This window comes from Bacillus rossius, chromosome 7 (assembly GCF_032445375.1).
Source record: "Bacillus rossius redtenbacheri isolate Brsri chromosome 7, Brsri_v3, whole genome shotgun sequence".
Lineage (NCBI taxonomy): Eukaryota > Metazoa > Arthropoda > Insecta > Phasmatodea > Bacillidae > Bacillus > Bacillus rossius.
The window spans coordinates 29,311,068-29,324,956 of record NC_086335.1 but is presented as its reverse complement, the minus strand read 5'-3'; the positions used below and the strand labels follow the sequence as shown (position 1 = coordinate 29,324,956).

At 36.3% G+C, this 13,889-nt stretch overlaps 1 protein-coding gene across 1 annotated transcript in view; it reads right to left on the bottom strand.

Annotated features, from left to right (window-relative positions):
- The window catches only part of LOC134534519 (tachykinin-like peptides receptor 86C), a 292,275-nt gene extending 279,479 nt beyond the window's left edge, over nucleotides 1–12,796 (bottom strand). Inside the window, exons 1-2 of the mRNA XM_063372998.1 lie at nucleotides 12,748–12,796; nucleotides 3,119–3,301 (exon numbers count right to left, since the gene is read on the bottom strand). Of these exons, the coding sequence (XP_063229068.1) occupies nucleotides 3,119–3,301; nucleotides 12,748–12,796 (232 nt within the window). The remainder of the gene's footprint in view (nucleotides 1–3,118; nucleotides 3,302–12,747) is intronic.
- Between the last annotated feature and the right edge of the window lie 1,093 nt (nucleotides 12,797–13,889).

Here is a 13,889-nt window from a genome sequence, read left to right as displayed (position 1 = left end):
GGCGTTGCTCGGGCTGAACACAGGGTGAAGGGGACCTTTTTCTAAATAAGATGTAGCAGTAATTGTCTTCTCAATTTGAATTTCAAGTGCGCAAAATAATTTATATCACTTTCAGATCCCGACAGACGTTGTTCTGCCAGTTTATAGTTATTTACCTGGTCTGTATGTAATCTATACTCCATAAAGCACTCTAGAAAAAAAGCTGAAAAATAAGAGATTACTGATATTAAAAAGATTTTATTATCTAGCTAATACTCGGCATGCATTGCATGGCCTCATTCAGTTTTGTTTTGTAATATTTTTGAAGTATTTACACATATACATAAAAATCATCTATCCATCTCTCTAAATATATATATCTACATCTATATATATATATATGTATCTCTCTATCTCTATTTATCTCTTTATATATACATATATACCTCCCACTATCTCTATCTCTTCTATATATAAATCTCTATATTGCTCTATACATCTATACCTATATCTTTATCTAACCCATATCTTTCTCTATACCTCACTCTATCTCAACTTATATCTCTGTCTCTCTCTCTATCTCTCTATATATATCACTCTATCTCTGTCTCTCTTTTATATTTAAATAAATTGTGTCATGCGTGCGTACTTATACAACAAAACCAGACGAAGTGCCTCTATATAATATGATATAAACACATTTTTTGAAAGGATTCGTGCTCCAACTATTGCAAAATCGTTATACCATCTCAGAAACCTTCACAGGCATGCGCATAACAATTCACCAAAATTTCATCGCAATCGGATGAATGGCATAGGAACGCATGCGGCACAAACAAACGAAAATTCAAGACATGATTTGATAACGATGATGCGTTTAAATTTCAAGGCAACTCTATTTATTGACGAAGTTAAGAACAGAACTGTTATTAGCGCCTTTATTTTGCTAGCCGCTGCGAGCTCCACTAAGCGGGTTGGTCTCACCAAGGAGAAAAATATGAATTTGCCAGTATGTATGATCGTGTGGCAGACATAGAGAAATGACACTCACTTTTTGTATGTCTATGACCTATGACTTTTTCTGTTAAAAAAGGAAATTATCACTTTTTCAATCCCTTAGGGATGGAATTTCATATTAATATGTGGTCTATGTGTTAATCCAGGTTATAAGCTCACTGTAGGCCAAATTTCATCCAGATCCGTTCAGTCGTTCTGGCGTGATGGAGTAAGAAACATCCATCCATCCATACTTTCACATTTATAATATTAATTAGTGGGATATAGGAATTTCAGTATTTTATGCCTTTTAATTTTTCTAATGTTTCAAGATACCATTTTATTACACTTTAACTTTTAATGAAATTAAGATTTTTCCTTAATCTTGGCTTTTTAAAGAATAATTGAATTTAAATTTGAAGAAAGAATAATTATTAAAAAAATCCCATGCATTATATCTAAAGTTCAGAGATATTGGTAAAAGGAAAAGGTGTTATGTCTAAAATTTAAAACCATTCTTGTTAACAGTCAGTCGGTTAGCAAAAAAAACCGTAGCTGAATATAGGCTAATGCTAGACGATTGTTTGATAGCTTCAAGTAACTCTCTAGGAATAATTTAGAAGTACCGTCATTGAGTATGTAGGGTTAGACAAAGAATTAAATAACACATCAGCAAGGAATAAGGATCAAACTTAGTTTGTCTTAGATTATGAATACGTTTAAAGTTGTTACGTGCGTAACTTCTCCCATAAACCTTTTTGGACCAGATTTAGGTGTGAGCCGAGTGTTGCCTCCTGGTGGCAGGCTACCCGCCTGTCTTTGCCGCCTGGTGGCGGGCCTCTTTCTACCTTTAACCAGCACCGCGCGGGCCAGCCACTAGTTTCCGAAGTTGGCTGCCTGCTTTTGGGGATACTTCATCGTCATGTGATCGTGTGGCGACAACGACGTAGAACAATCCAGAAGGCAAAGTCGGTTGCCCTTGCTGGAGGTATAAATAGGGGACTTCAGCAGTCCAACCAGAGTCAACTAGCTACGAACAGCCAAGGCTGCCTTGTCTTCGAAGCTGCGTTCACACTGCCCCGCACTTCGCCGAGACGAAGTCGTGCGACGCCGTGCTGCAGTAAGAAGTGCCACGATTAATTCTACTGGACTTGGCTTATTATCACTATTATAATATACGACATTAAATTTTTATCGCACGAATGTTCTGTAAACTGGATAGAAGAGTTCAATGACTTTGATTAGTGATCCCTGCTCATTGGTTTTTAGGTACACCCACTCGCATAGGCCTCTAGATTGCTGAATGCTAGAAGATTTTTTAACACAGATTGAAGTAACTCCTTATTTGGCGAACTTAGCCCATCACCGACCCGGGGGACTGCGGTTTCAAGGATACATAGAGGATGTAGGTCAGAAGGTAACGAGCGTCATGAAGATTGATTATGCTTGTTACCAAAGTAATGTACCACGGCAGTTACGGTGATTGAAGGTAATCGGTATCAATGAGAAAAAAATTGGTAATATATATTGGTACCTACGGGGACAGGAGTAAGAGTGAGGAGCCGGGAGCTGACCGCCATCTTGGATATTGACGTCATGCCAGCCATTGAGATTTTTTGGCAAAATGTTTTCCTAAAAACAGGAAATTTTGGCAAATTTTGGGCAAAATTTGAGTAATATTTGGCAATTCTAGCAAATTGTTAAGGTCAGTGTCAAAGGTCAATGTTAACCTAACATGGCCGCCGTGACGTCGGAATTCAAGATGGCGATCGACTCTCGGCTCCAAACTACTACTACGGTCCTCGGAGTAACATAGTTGAACTGTTAGAGCAGAAGAGTGTTGTATAGGTAACTCTATGCTAAAAGAAAAACGTTTCGTCATGAGGGCGGTCAGACGTACGTTGCCAACGAGTAAGGAAATAATAAAAATCGTGGAAAACCTAAATTAGATCGGCTGGGCAAAGGGACAGGCAGCGGAATTGCTAGTACTAATATATTTTGAGAGCAGTTAATACTATTGAAAACTGAACAGAAACGTCAGTCAGTGAAATATTTTTTGGTGTTGCTGCGTTAAGAAACGCAATTTTCTCGGTACTACCGGGTTTGTGTGGGGTAAAAGCATTCCGTGCAGTTGCAAGACTACTCGCTACGCAGGGAACGAAGAGTACGTCCAACGAGTCGCTGGACCCAGACGTGGCTCGGATGCCGGCACGGGGCTGGACCATGGGCATGACCATGACCATGGCACGGGGCTGGACTATGACCATGGGCCGTCGAGAGCCGGCGGGCAGGCTACCAGTGTCCACGTTCCGCCAGGTACGTCGTCCTACACGAGGGCCGCTGACGGGTCGTTACCACATCGCCGAAATACCATAACGCCAAATGTCAAAATTTACCACAACGCCGACAGCTAGAAAGCTGCTGTGTACCACAACGCCGAAATAACAACTGAATGAATTTGTGTGTGTTTCTTAAACGTACCTCAACGCCGAAATACCATAATGAAACCTAACCTTACCTAACCTAACCTAGCGTAATATAACCTAACCTATCTTAACCTAGCCTATCCTAGCCTAGCCTAAACTAGCCTAACCTAGCCTAACCTAACCTAGTCTAACCTAACCTAGTCTAACCTAACCTAGTCTAACCTAACCTAGTCTGACCTAACCTAACCTTTGTGGCAGTCCTGCAATGACATTTTTCGGTGTTAGTGTATTTCGGCGTTGTGGTAATTCGGCGTTGTGGTACACAGCGGTTTTCTAGCTGTCGGCGTTGTGGTCAATTTGGCATTTTGGCGTTGTGGTATTTCGGCGTTGTGGTATTTCGGCGTTGTGGTATTTCGGCGTTGTGATGCGTCCCCGGCCGTTGCTAGGGGACACCTCGAGCGAGGGCGAGTACTGCTGTGATTTGCACCCACAGCGTCAGAGCGGTTTTTAATATAAAGATAGTGCGATAAAACGACAGTTAGTTGCACGGAATTTAAATGAACGTTATAATATGAGCCGTATTTTTGTAGACCTTAATAAAGCTTATACATGTTTTAATGGTAATCATAGATGCAATAAAATATAACAATATACTTTGAAGTGCATATGTATATAACCATTTTTAAGTAACGTCAAGTAATAGTACAGTATTGTATTAATTTGTTAATGTTGGAGACATTGAAATAAGTTTTTCGACTAAAGTAAAGTTGTAATATAATGTTTCAGAGGTTTGAAGCTTTTATTGCATATTCTTTCTCTCTGGAAATAAAATAGGCCTCAAATTAAAAAAATATAGTAAAAAATTGTGTTATTTCTGATAATTTATCCTATACAATTTTTTTGTTTCAGCAATTCAGAGAACATGTGCTTTTTTTTTATATTTTGTGAAATATAATTCGGTAATAAACCACTATTTACGCTTACACTTTTCTCGCTCGCTATAAAATAATTACATCAAATGTTGCACCTCCCCTGGTACAGCACTGGGAAAGAAATTTCGTGTTTGTTATTCATTTATCTTAACTCTATGGTAGTGTAAGCAACGAGTAAAGATAAAAATGATTTTCTTTAATATTTTGGTAGGCAAATATTTACTAAAATTTATTCTCATATAACTTGCAAATTTTGTCATTTCACTCTACAAGTCCACAATATAAAAGTGTTCTTAATTACAGCGTAGATATATTGTATTATGAAGGCCACAGGGAATTTGGTTTACTGGCTCACTGGCTTGCTTGTTAGGCAAAACACGAATGAGTTAGAATAATGTTTGTTTTGTTTTCAGGACGCATGTTATATGCTGTGCCTTGTGGCTTTGTATACCGTTGCTGTGCGATGTCGTAAGGCCGTTCCCACTTACACTTCACAGTTCCCCTTCCTTACACTTTCCATTTCCCTCGCAATCTTCCCTCCCTCCCTCCCACGTTATCCTCCGAGTTGCGAACTCTGCCGCTGGAGCGCTGGTGGGTGTTTGCTCAGCTCCTGCGGCTGGCTGGTGTCCACCGATGCACAGAAGCCAATACAGGACAGCTTAGTTTGCAATTGTTTCCGCACCATTCCAATACTGTATGGCAGAATATATGTGCGATACTAAAATTATATTTGTTTCAAAATTACCATTTCAACATTATGATGATAAATATAATTTGGTTTGTATTAGCCAATTTTTCTTTATCGTTCAACAAATTAAAGTTATACTAAGCCTTCAGTGCTTGAAATGTTGTAATAAAAGTAAAATTGTTTCTAGCCTGATAATGAAGCAATATTTAATATTAACATTTAAAAATTGATTTTAGTTCCCTCCGTGTTACCAAGTCAATTGCCGCTCGCCAGCATATTTAATGTCGGCAATTTTAACAGGCATATTTTGGGGTAAGATTGAAGCAAACAGTAGTAAGGTTAACTTTTAGTTTATTTTATTTTTATTTTCAGATCCACCCTCTTAAATTCTTTTTCGACTGCCTTTTTCTTAATTTTATTTCGCCTAATCACATGTGTAGCTGCGTGTTGTTATGTCTCATCTGTGCTTTTATTTTCATGGGGCTTTGCAGTTCTATGCTTTGTCGGGTTTGCCCCTTCGAATGGTGGTTTCAATTTTTGTATTAGTATATGTCTGGGTTTATTCTTACTGCTTTTGACGTTTCACGCTTCATTAAATTTTTATGGTCATTCGACCTGTCCGCAGCTTGCTTCGTCAGAATTCCACTTCTTTGCAATTACTAGTTATTGTCATTTTAATTTATCATTATTTGACCGAAGGTTGCCGATTAATGGGTAAAATTTTCCTCAAATATTGTTTAACATGTGTTAAGACAAAAAAAGAATCTTTATTGTTATGTTAATGTTTTTATGTTAAATTTTAAATAATAATTCCTATATATACTAGATTTTTCCCGCGACATCGTCCGCACGATTGTAAACAATATATATGTATACTAAATGCTCGAGAAAGAACAGGCGAATACGGTACAGCCTACCTAAACTATATAAAAAAATTGTAATTTTTACAATGGAAATCCTTGGAAACTCAGATTCCAACGATATCACTTGTACAACTGCAAGACAGGGCTTTGTAAAGTAACGAATGTTACAAATCTCTGCCTTGAAATATTAAAACTGATATCTTTGGCAACTGGGTATCCTTGTAAAAATATTTAAAATAAATTTCACAGTGTATTATCAACACTTACAATCTGATCACGCATTCGAATGGAAGCTGCTGAACCCGCATCACCCGCATACATACGTTGCGCATACATACATCGTCGCCCGTAATTGTTGATGCTACCAACCTCTTAGGATAGTACCTTATAGAGAGTCGACCTTCTTCCATGAAAGGTGACTGAGGCTTCGAACTTTCGCTCGGGCCGTGGATCATGTGAGATTTAACTATCTCAAAGAGAAGCGGATCTGTTTCAACATTTTGGTAATTCCGCTCGTATAAACTCGTCCATCTGGTTTGGAGTGATTTAACTTTATAGCCCAAGAAAATATTGGACATGTGGAAGACACTCGTTTTTGCCACTCCACCGCGAACATGTAACAGTTCACCACACCAAATATTTTCTCCTTGGTTAGTGCGCACTGAATTGGGAAACTGTGTGGATTGCGGATGTTGACCAGCCAACAGTGACTTCAAGGGTTTCGTGGGAGCTCACCTTATATTGGTTGCACTTCGTTGTAAAAAAAAATGTATTTTTCTTGTTATATCTCCGGCTCCTGTCATCGTAGCGAGATAAATTCACGCCAGTTTTCAAGTCTAATCATAGGATTTCATTAGAATCGGTCCAGTTGTTTTGGCGTAATGCTCGAACAAACAGGACAAACAGACAGACACACTTCTGTTACAGTTTTTTTTAAAAACGAAGAAAACAATTCATATAAAGTCTTTGCAGCATGTATTTTAATGGTGGAGTTGTAGGCCTAATCAAGTTTTGTATGCCAGAATCAATTCTAGTAGTCCTAAATGGGTGTTATTTTAACTGGGTTTATTTTCGTGCCAATATAATAATCCTGGTTCTCACAGCGTAATGTCACGTCGTGTTTTGACGAGTAATTATTTTTCTTGATGTACTTATATTTTCATGAAATAACAATAAACAATACACACAGGGAATCATTGTATGTTATTTGTGTGAATCCGAACGCACTTTATATCGAAGGATAGGGTCTGGAGGAAAGGTGCAATGTGACACTCGTCTCTCTATTATTTTCTATTTGTAGATAATAATTGAATGCAATCAAGCTTGGATAGCTCAATAAAGTTGACTTGAGTGAGCAAGTACAAAAAAAACATGATCTTTTAAATGAATGAAGTTTATGCTGCATGGAAAACTTAATTCCGGCCTCACGTGCAGCCCAGTTTAATCCCACGCCAGTAAAGAGGCCAGGGGCTCCGCGATGGTTGCAGTATGGACTGTTGTTAATTAAACGGACCCGGGCTACCTCGTCTGAGACACCGTCGTTAAAAATCTTGTTTCGCAGTTCAGCACAGCGAGGTGAGACACCCTCTCCCGAAATTGGCCCCGGAACGTGGCCTTATAGCCTTGTTGCATTTAAATAGATTTCTTTTGTGACGGTCAATTAATTGCTTAAATATGAGCCATTAATTTGATGAAAACAAGACATATGTTGGTATTTTTTTTTTTAGTTAAAGTAAGCTTGCGTGTTGGGTATAATCGTGCAAAAACTTGATTAGAGCCGAAATTTTATATTGAGAAAAGTTTGCGCTGCAAGACATACTATCGTTTCACAAATAAATATTAGTGTCCTAAAAAACCTAAACTTAACATATATGAACGAACTTGAGTAGTAATAATTATGTCCCAAACTAGCTACCAAACCACGGCTTCGCTCGCACAATATCAAGACATTTATTATATTTTACTATTGTAAGAAAAGCTCGCACAATATCAAGACATTTCTGATATTTTTCTATTGTAAGAATAGTATTTTAGTTCCAAAAAGATAGTATAATCTACAAAAATGGTGACGAAAAAAATATTCTCCGGAATTACATATTGTATTTTATTCTAGCTCAGTTTCTTACATCCAGCTAAATTTGCATGGGAATTCGATTTATTAATATTAAAAACTAGCTGTACCCTGCCACGTTTCGCTGTGGCACATTGTGATTGAATATTTTTTTTGTTTTTCCACTGTATGCGTAGATATAAAGACTATCTGGTTTTCCGACTTGGGAACACGCAACATACAGTTGTCCATGTAAAAAGCAATCCGCATCTAAATCTAAACCACACAATTCTAAAGATTGACCTTGAGCTTCATTGATTGTGATTGCAAATGCCAATCGAATTGGGAATTGCAATCTTTTAAATTGAAATGGTGTATCGGTCGGGATCATGGGTATTCGAGGAATGAGGACATATTCACCTTTGAAAGGCCCCGTTAAAATCGTTGCTTCCACTACGTTATTAATTAATCTCTTAACTGAAAGTCGCGTGCCGTTGCAGAGTTTTGGCTGATTAATATTCCGCAAGAGGGTAATTGGCACACATATTTTCAATTTAAGTATGTGTGGTGGTATCCCTGGCTGATCAAGTGATTTTAAAAATTCCGTAGAACATATTAATTAAATTTAAAATTTAAATAAAAGGTATAGGGTCTAAGGAGTTCAAAAAATGAATAGCCTAGAACCATCTACATGCAATCCCACATCAAGTGGTGATAGACCCATACAAAACATAACCTCTACTTACGATTGATGCAATTGTTGTTATTGGCGATAGAACATATTAATTTAATTAAAAATTTAAAAAAATGTATAGGGTCTAAGGAGTTCAAAAAATGAATAGCCTAGAACCATCTACATGCAATCCCACATCAAGTGGTGATAGACCCATACAAAACATAACCTCTACTTACGATTTGGATAACGGCGCAGCTTAATCGAGACACGATCACACTAAAGTACCTCATTCATATTGTATATATAGTCCCATACCGGTAAGCTTAGTCATTTTTTAATTATTGCACCTCACAATAAAATCATTCTCATTGTATATTGCCATTTCCCGCTCGCTTCACTTGACATAGTTTTTTCCATTGCTAAGAGAAATCCTTTGGCATGGAGAAACGTTTCCATAACAGAAAATATGTGTTTTTTGTTTTTATTGGTGAGAAAACACATTAATAAAATGGCGCAGTTACTTTTTCGCGGTTGCGGGTATGTTGCTGACGTGAAAAGTAGATAAAAACAATCCTTGATGCGGGTTGTATATAATGGTAAAATTTCAGCTCGATCGGTGCAGAACTTTTTGAGTTTTTGAAGCGTACACAAACCAACATAACATTTTTATAGATATAGATTATAATAGCAATATATAAGATATAAGCTATAAGATAAGAATTATTTAATTTTCAAATGTATTGTACGAAATGTATTTTTTAATTTAAACGTATTTTTATCAATAGAGTCGAAAGAATATACTTTCAAATTAAATAAAGTTTTTTATTCTTTCTTGAAATATATATATATACATATTTGTGTAAATTATAGTCGTCAAGGCACAATGGTCGAGTAGCCTGATGTGCTTGAACTTCGACAATATGGTACAGCATCGTCGAGCGTGGTCACAACTAAGTTGGGTGACCATGATATTTAGTTATAGAAACTTTTTTTTCCGACTTTTCCGGTGGATTTTCCCAAACTTTTATTTCATATAAACACTCTTCTGTTAAGATGCAATGTTCTGTAAAAATTTCAATCCAAACCATCGTATACTTTCCGAGTTTTGCGGCCAAATACATACGGAAGCTAAATTTTTATATATATAGATAATGTACCTCAGTTTCACTGCCTTAGAGTCAAATTTATAAAAACAAAATTGTAAATTTGCTTTAAGAAATTAATTACTTATGTTATGCATTCTCAGTTTCTTACAGCCTGCTTAACTTGCTGTCTGGATTAATTTTTTATGATAAAAACAAATCTTACGCCTTTTCACCCCCTCAAAGTTAAAATCATGGAAAAACGAAGAAAAAAAAAATCAAACCGTAACTCGACATGGTTGTTCTTCATTCTTAGATCTTGTATACAAGTATTTGAAAGTATATATTTTTTTCTTAAAACTAAACTTTATTACTCCTTTTATACATCTTAAGGGGGAAATTTCGCCAAATGTCAAAATAATAATGTGTGTTTTATATTGTTAATTTCACAAGAAGGTGAAATTGAGGTTGATTATTTTGGATTGTTTAAAATGGGTACCCAATATATTAATTTCATTTTGCTGGATTTGCCTTGTAGATATAATTAATTATGTTAAAACAATATTTTTTTTTTTCACACCCTCAGGCGTGGAATTATTTTGTTAAGTATATATCAAGTGTTTGAATCAGCTAAAGAACTTAACTATTAACAAATCATCAAAATCCGTCAATTATTTTCGAGCGATACTGAACAAACAGACAAACAGAAAAAGTGTAAAAAATTACATTTACCAATTAAAAATAATATTAGTACATTTCTAAAAATTTTTTTTATTTTTCATGAAACTTACAGACATTTTTACCTCGAACAGTTTTATTATTAGTTTAGATAGAAATCAACACATTGTTTTTAAGTTAAAATAAATATTAGTTGGAATATTTTGTATACCGTAAAGAAAAAAAAATATTACGTAGGACACTAAAACAAGTAAAATGTCCTCGAACAACATTTGACTGATAAGCATCAATGAGCTGGCTTCCGAATGGGTTTACCGTATTATCGTAATGTAAAAAATAGTGGTCGGCGAAGAGAAGAGGGAGGGGGGAGGGTAAATTGGGGTTTAGCCAGCCGTCGGAGAGACCGACCGGGAAATAACTTCCCCGAACGCAGGCCAGGCGCAAAAAAACAAAAACAAAACACGCCTTCGGCACCAGCGAAGCGCCCAATCACGATAGTATCGGCAGAAAACAACGCGATGCGATCAGGCCTCCACGGCGCCGCTGCAGTTGTTCCAGAGCGTTGCTGCGAGTCCGGCGCGAATCCACGCGATTGTACAGCGATGGGATTAGTGGCAAAAACTTTATTTTCTTTATTTATTCAACAACGGCAAGCTTGGCAAATCTGGGGGAATTTTTCCACTGTGCGAATAACATTTTTTTTCCCCCCAGCTATATCAGTACTTCCACTGCGTCCTGCGAAATCAGGATTTCGTGGAGCGGAGAACAAACAACGCTAAAAACCGTACTGATTAATCTCTTCTATGAAGTGAACGGATTATGGTTGAGCCTATATTTCAGACCACTATTATGAGAATTTGTGCGTTCATCAGTATTTTCTAACTAATAATTAGCAAATACGTGTTTTTTCTCCATATAATACATACAATATATATAAAAAATACTAATATTTGAATATTTGCTGTTTCCCAATAATTAGTTTTACCTCGTGTAGAACGAATTAAACTCCGTAAAAATTATGTTAACTATTTGAAAAATAATTTTCAGTCAATAGTTTTTAAAACTAAATACTATTGGTATCTACTTATTTTGCATATGCGCTGCGACTAATGAGTTTTGCCCTATATAAAAAACCGAATAAGCGTATGTGAATTTACAAATTTATTAGACAGTGATCTTTTGCGGAAAAGAATGGTGACACAAATTTGGAAGTAAATCTGTCAAACATGATCTAGCCCCGCCCCTTCACCGGTTAAGGTAAATTTGGTTCAATGATGTAAAATTTCACTGTTGGTGTAATTTGTTTGATAACTGCCAGCGCCACTGTCATTCGGCTCAAACACGTTTCTGATCAAAGGGAAATATCACGAACAACTACCGACCTTGCATCATATCAACAGCCTCTGGACCTCCGTATCAGGAACAGTAAGTTTACACTAATCAAACATTGTGTATTATGAATATATGAACATTGTTTCATGTGTGTGTACACAAATGAAAAATCAGCCCAATCTTGTCCGTTTGTATAGGCATTGAAACGTACGGGCTCGCGTTCAAAAATTTGACAGTATGATCAACCAATCGAAAGGAGTTTTATTTCTCACTCAGCTGGGACAACACATTAGTTTCAAAACTACGATCAGTTCCGATTCAAAACCAAGACATTCACGTAGTCAGCTTTGTAACTACTCATTTAAGGGAGCCACGGCAGTTGAGCCAACCCCCGCAGCGCAGTTTATGCTCACCGGTTCTGGGTTCGATTCCAGCATAAGTCACGGGCGTAGACTGGGAGATATGTTACATTTTCAACTTGAAAACACGTTAGTTGCCAAGGTTAGATGTTACATTTTGTTGGTTAACAAATTTTAAAGCCAGATATTTAATAAAATTTATTTTATAAATGTGGAAGGTTGCGCAAGTTAACAATTATTAACACATTCGGAATGTTTTAAGCGCTATTAGATCATATTTATTAAAAAAAATTAATTTCGACGAATAATAATATGCATGACCGCTATCATGATAATTTTGTCAGAAAAATTAATCAAGTAATGTTACTGACGAGAAAAGGAAAATACCACATGGCCTGAGAGACAGTTATCCTCACTGGTCCAATCCCTTGCACTTTTAAAGTTGCACCAAACTCTAATTGGCATTTAAAACCAATCATAGCTTTTTTAATTTGGATATAAAATATTTTAATTTACTATTTTATTTCGATTATTTTCAAGCGTGGAATATTTGTATTATTTCACAAACTTGGATGTAGAAAAATGACTATATTTTGTAGTTGAAAGTATTTTTTGCAAGCACTGTCAACAAGTGTGTATTCAGATCGTCCAAAATGATAGTTCCCGTGAGTAGTATGTAATGGTACTTCCGGGCACAGGGATCAGCGTGTGGATCCAGGAGCCGATGTCCACCATCTTGGATTGTGACGTCATGGCGACCATATTGTATTACCTAGATCCTTGACCTTCAACTTGACTATCAAAACTGAGAAATATTCACTAAATTCATTAAATTTTCTAGTTTCTTTAGAAAAAATATTGCCAAAAATTCTCAAATATTCAGAAAACTAAATATTTCCCTATTTTGAGAGAAAAACTCCCGCTTTGAGGGAAAATTTCACATTTTTCTCAAACATTTTGCCTTAGAAAGAACCAAAATAAAAAAAAAGTGGCTTAAGAGACCTAAGAGAAAACCACCCTAAGCACCCAAGCTTCACGATTTTGACCTTGACCGTAAACATTAAATCTTTAATTTTTGACAAATGAATTAAGAAAAAAATTCAAAAAATATATATTTAAAAAAATTCTTACTTCATATGTTTAGTTACTTAATCTATTTCGGTTCTCGGTTCGATTCCCTGTGAGAGTAAAAATACATATATTGCACACAAAATTAAAAAAAAATATTTAATGCAATTTATATACAATTTTAATAAAAAAATTCTTACGTTCATGGATTCTAGAAACGTTGCACATTTCGTTACGCCCACCATTTTGAATCTGTATGACGTAATCATTTCACGAATATTCTTGATTTAAATACGCACCTAACATGCGAAAATGCTTTCTTATGGGAGATCCCGGTTTGTTTAGGAACTGAATCCTCAAGACTCCAACTTTTAACTGACAATTGCAGCAAATTTACAAGTTATTGCTGTGTATTTAACCCCTACAAATGTCCCCAGTAAATTAAAAATTCTAAAATTGCCCGAAGTTAAAACCAAAAAAAGGGTTTAAATATATTATACCCACTTTTATACGAAACTCCCATTGAACACAATGTTAAGACTAGGTTTCACTACTACTAGTGCTGTTAGTTCGCAGGCCGCCAAGAGCTTCACTAAGCCGACGGTGAATAAAGGTAAGGTGCAGAGCTATCTACTTATATGATCGGGAACCCAACTAATTTTTAAGGAATGCTAATAGTAAGATACAGCATGTGTTTTGTGGCAGATCATTTTCTTTTGACGTGACAACGTCTAATAAATAGATGAACGCCGGCTGCACG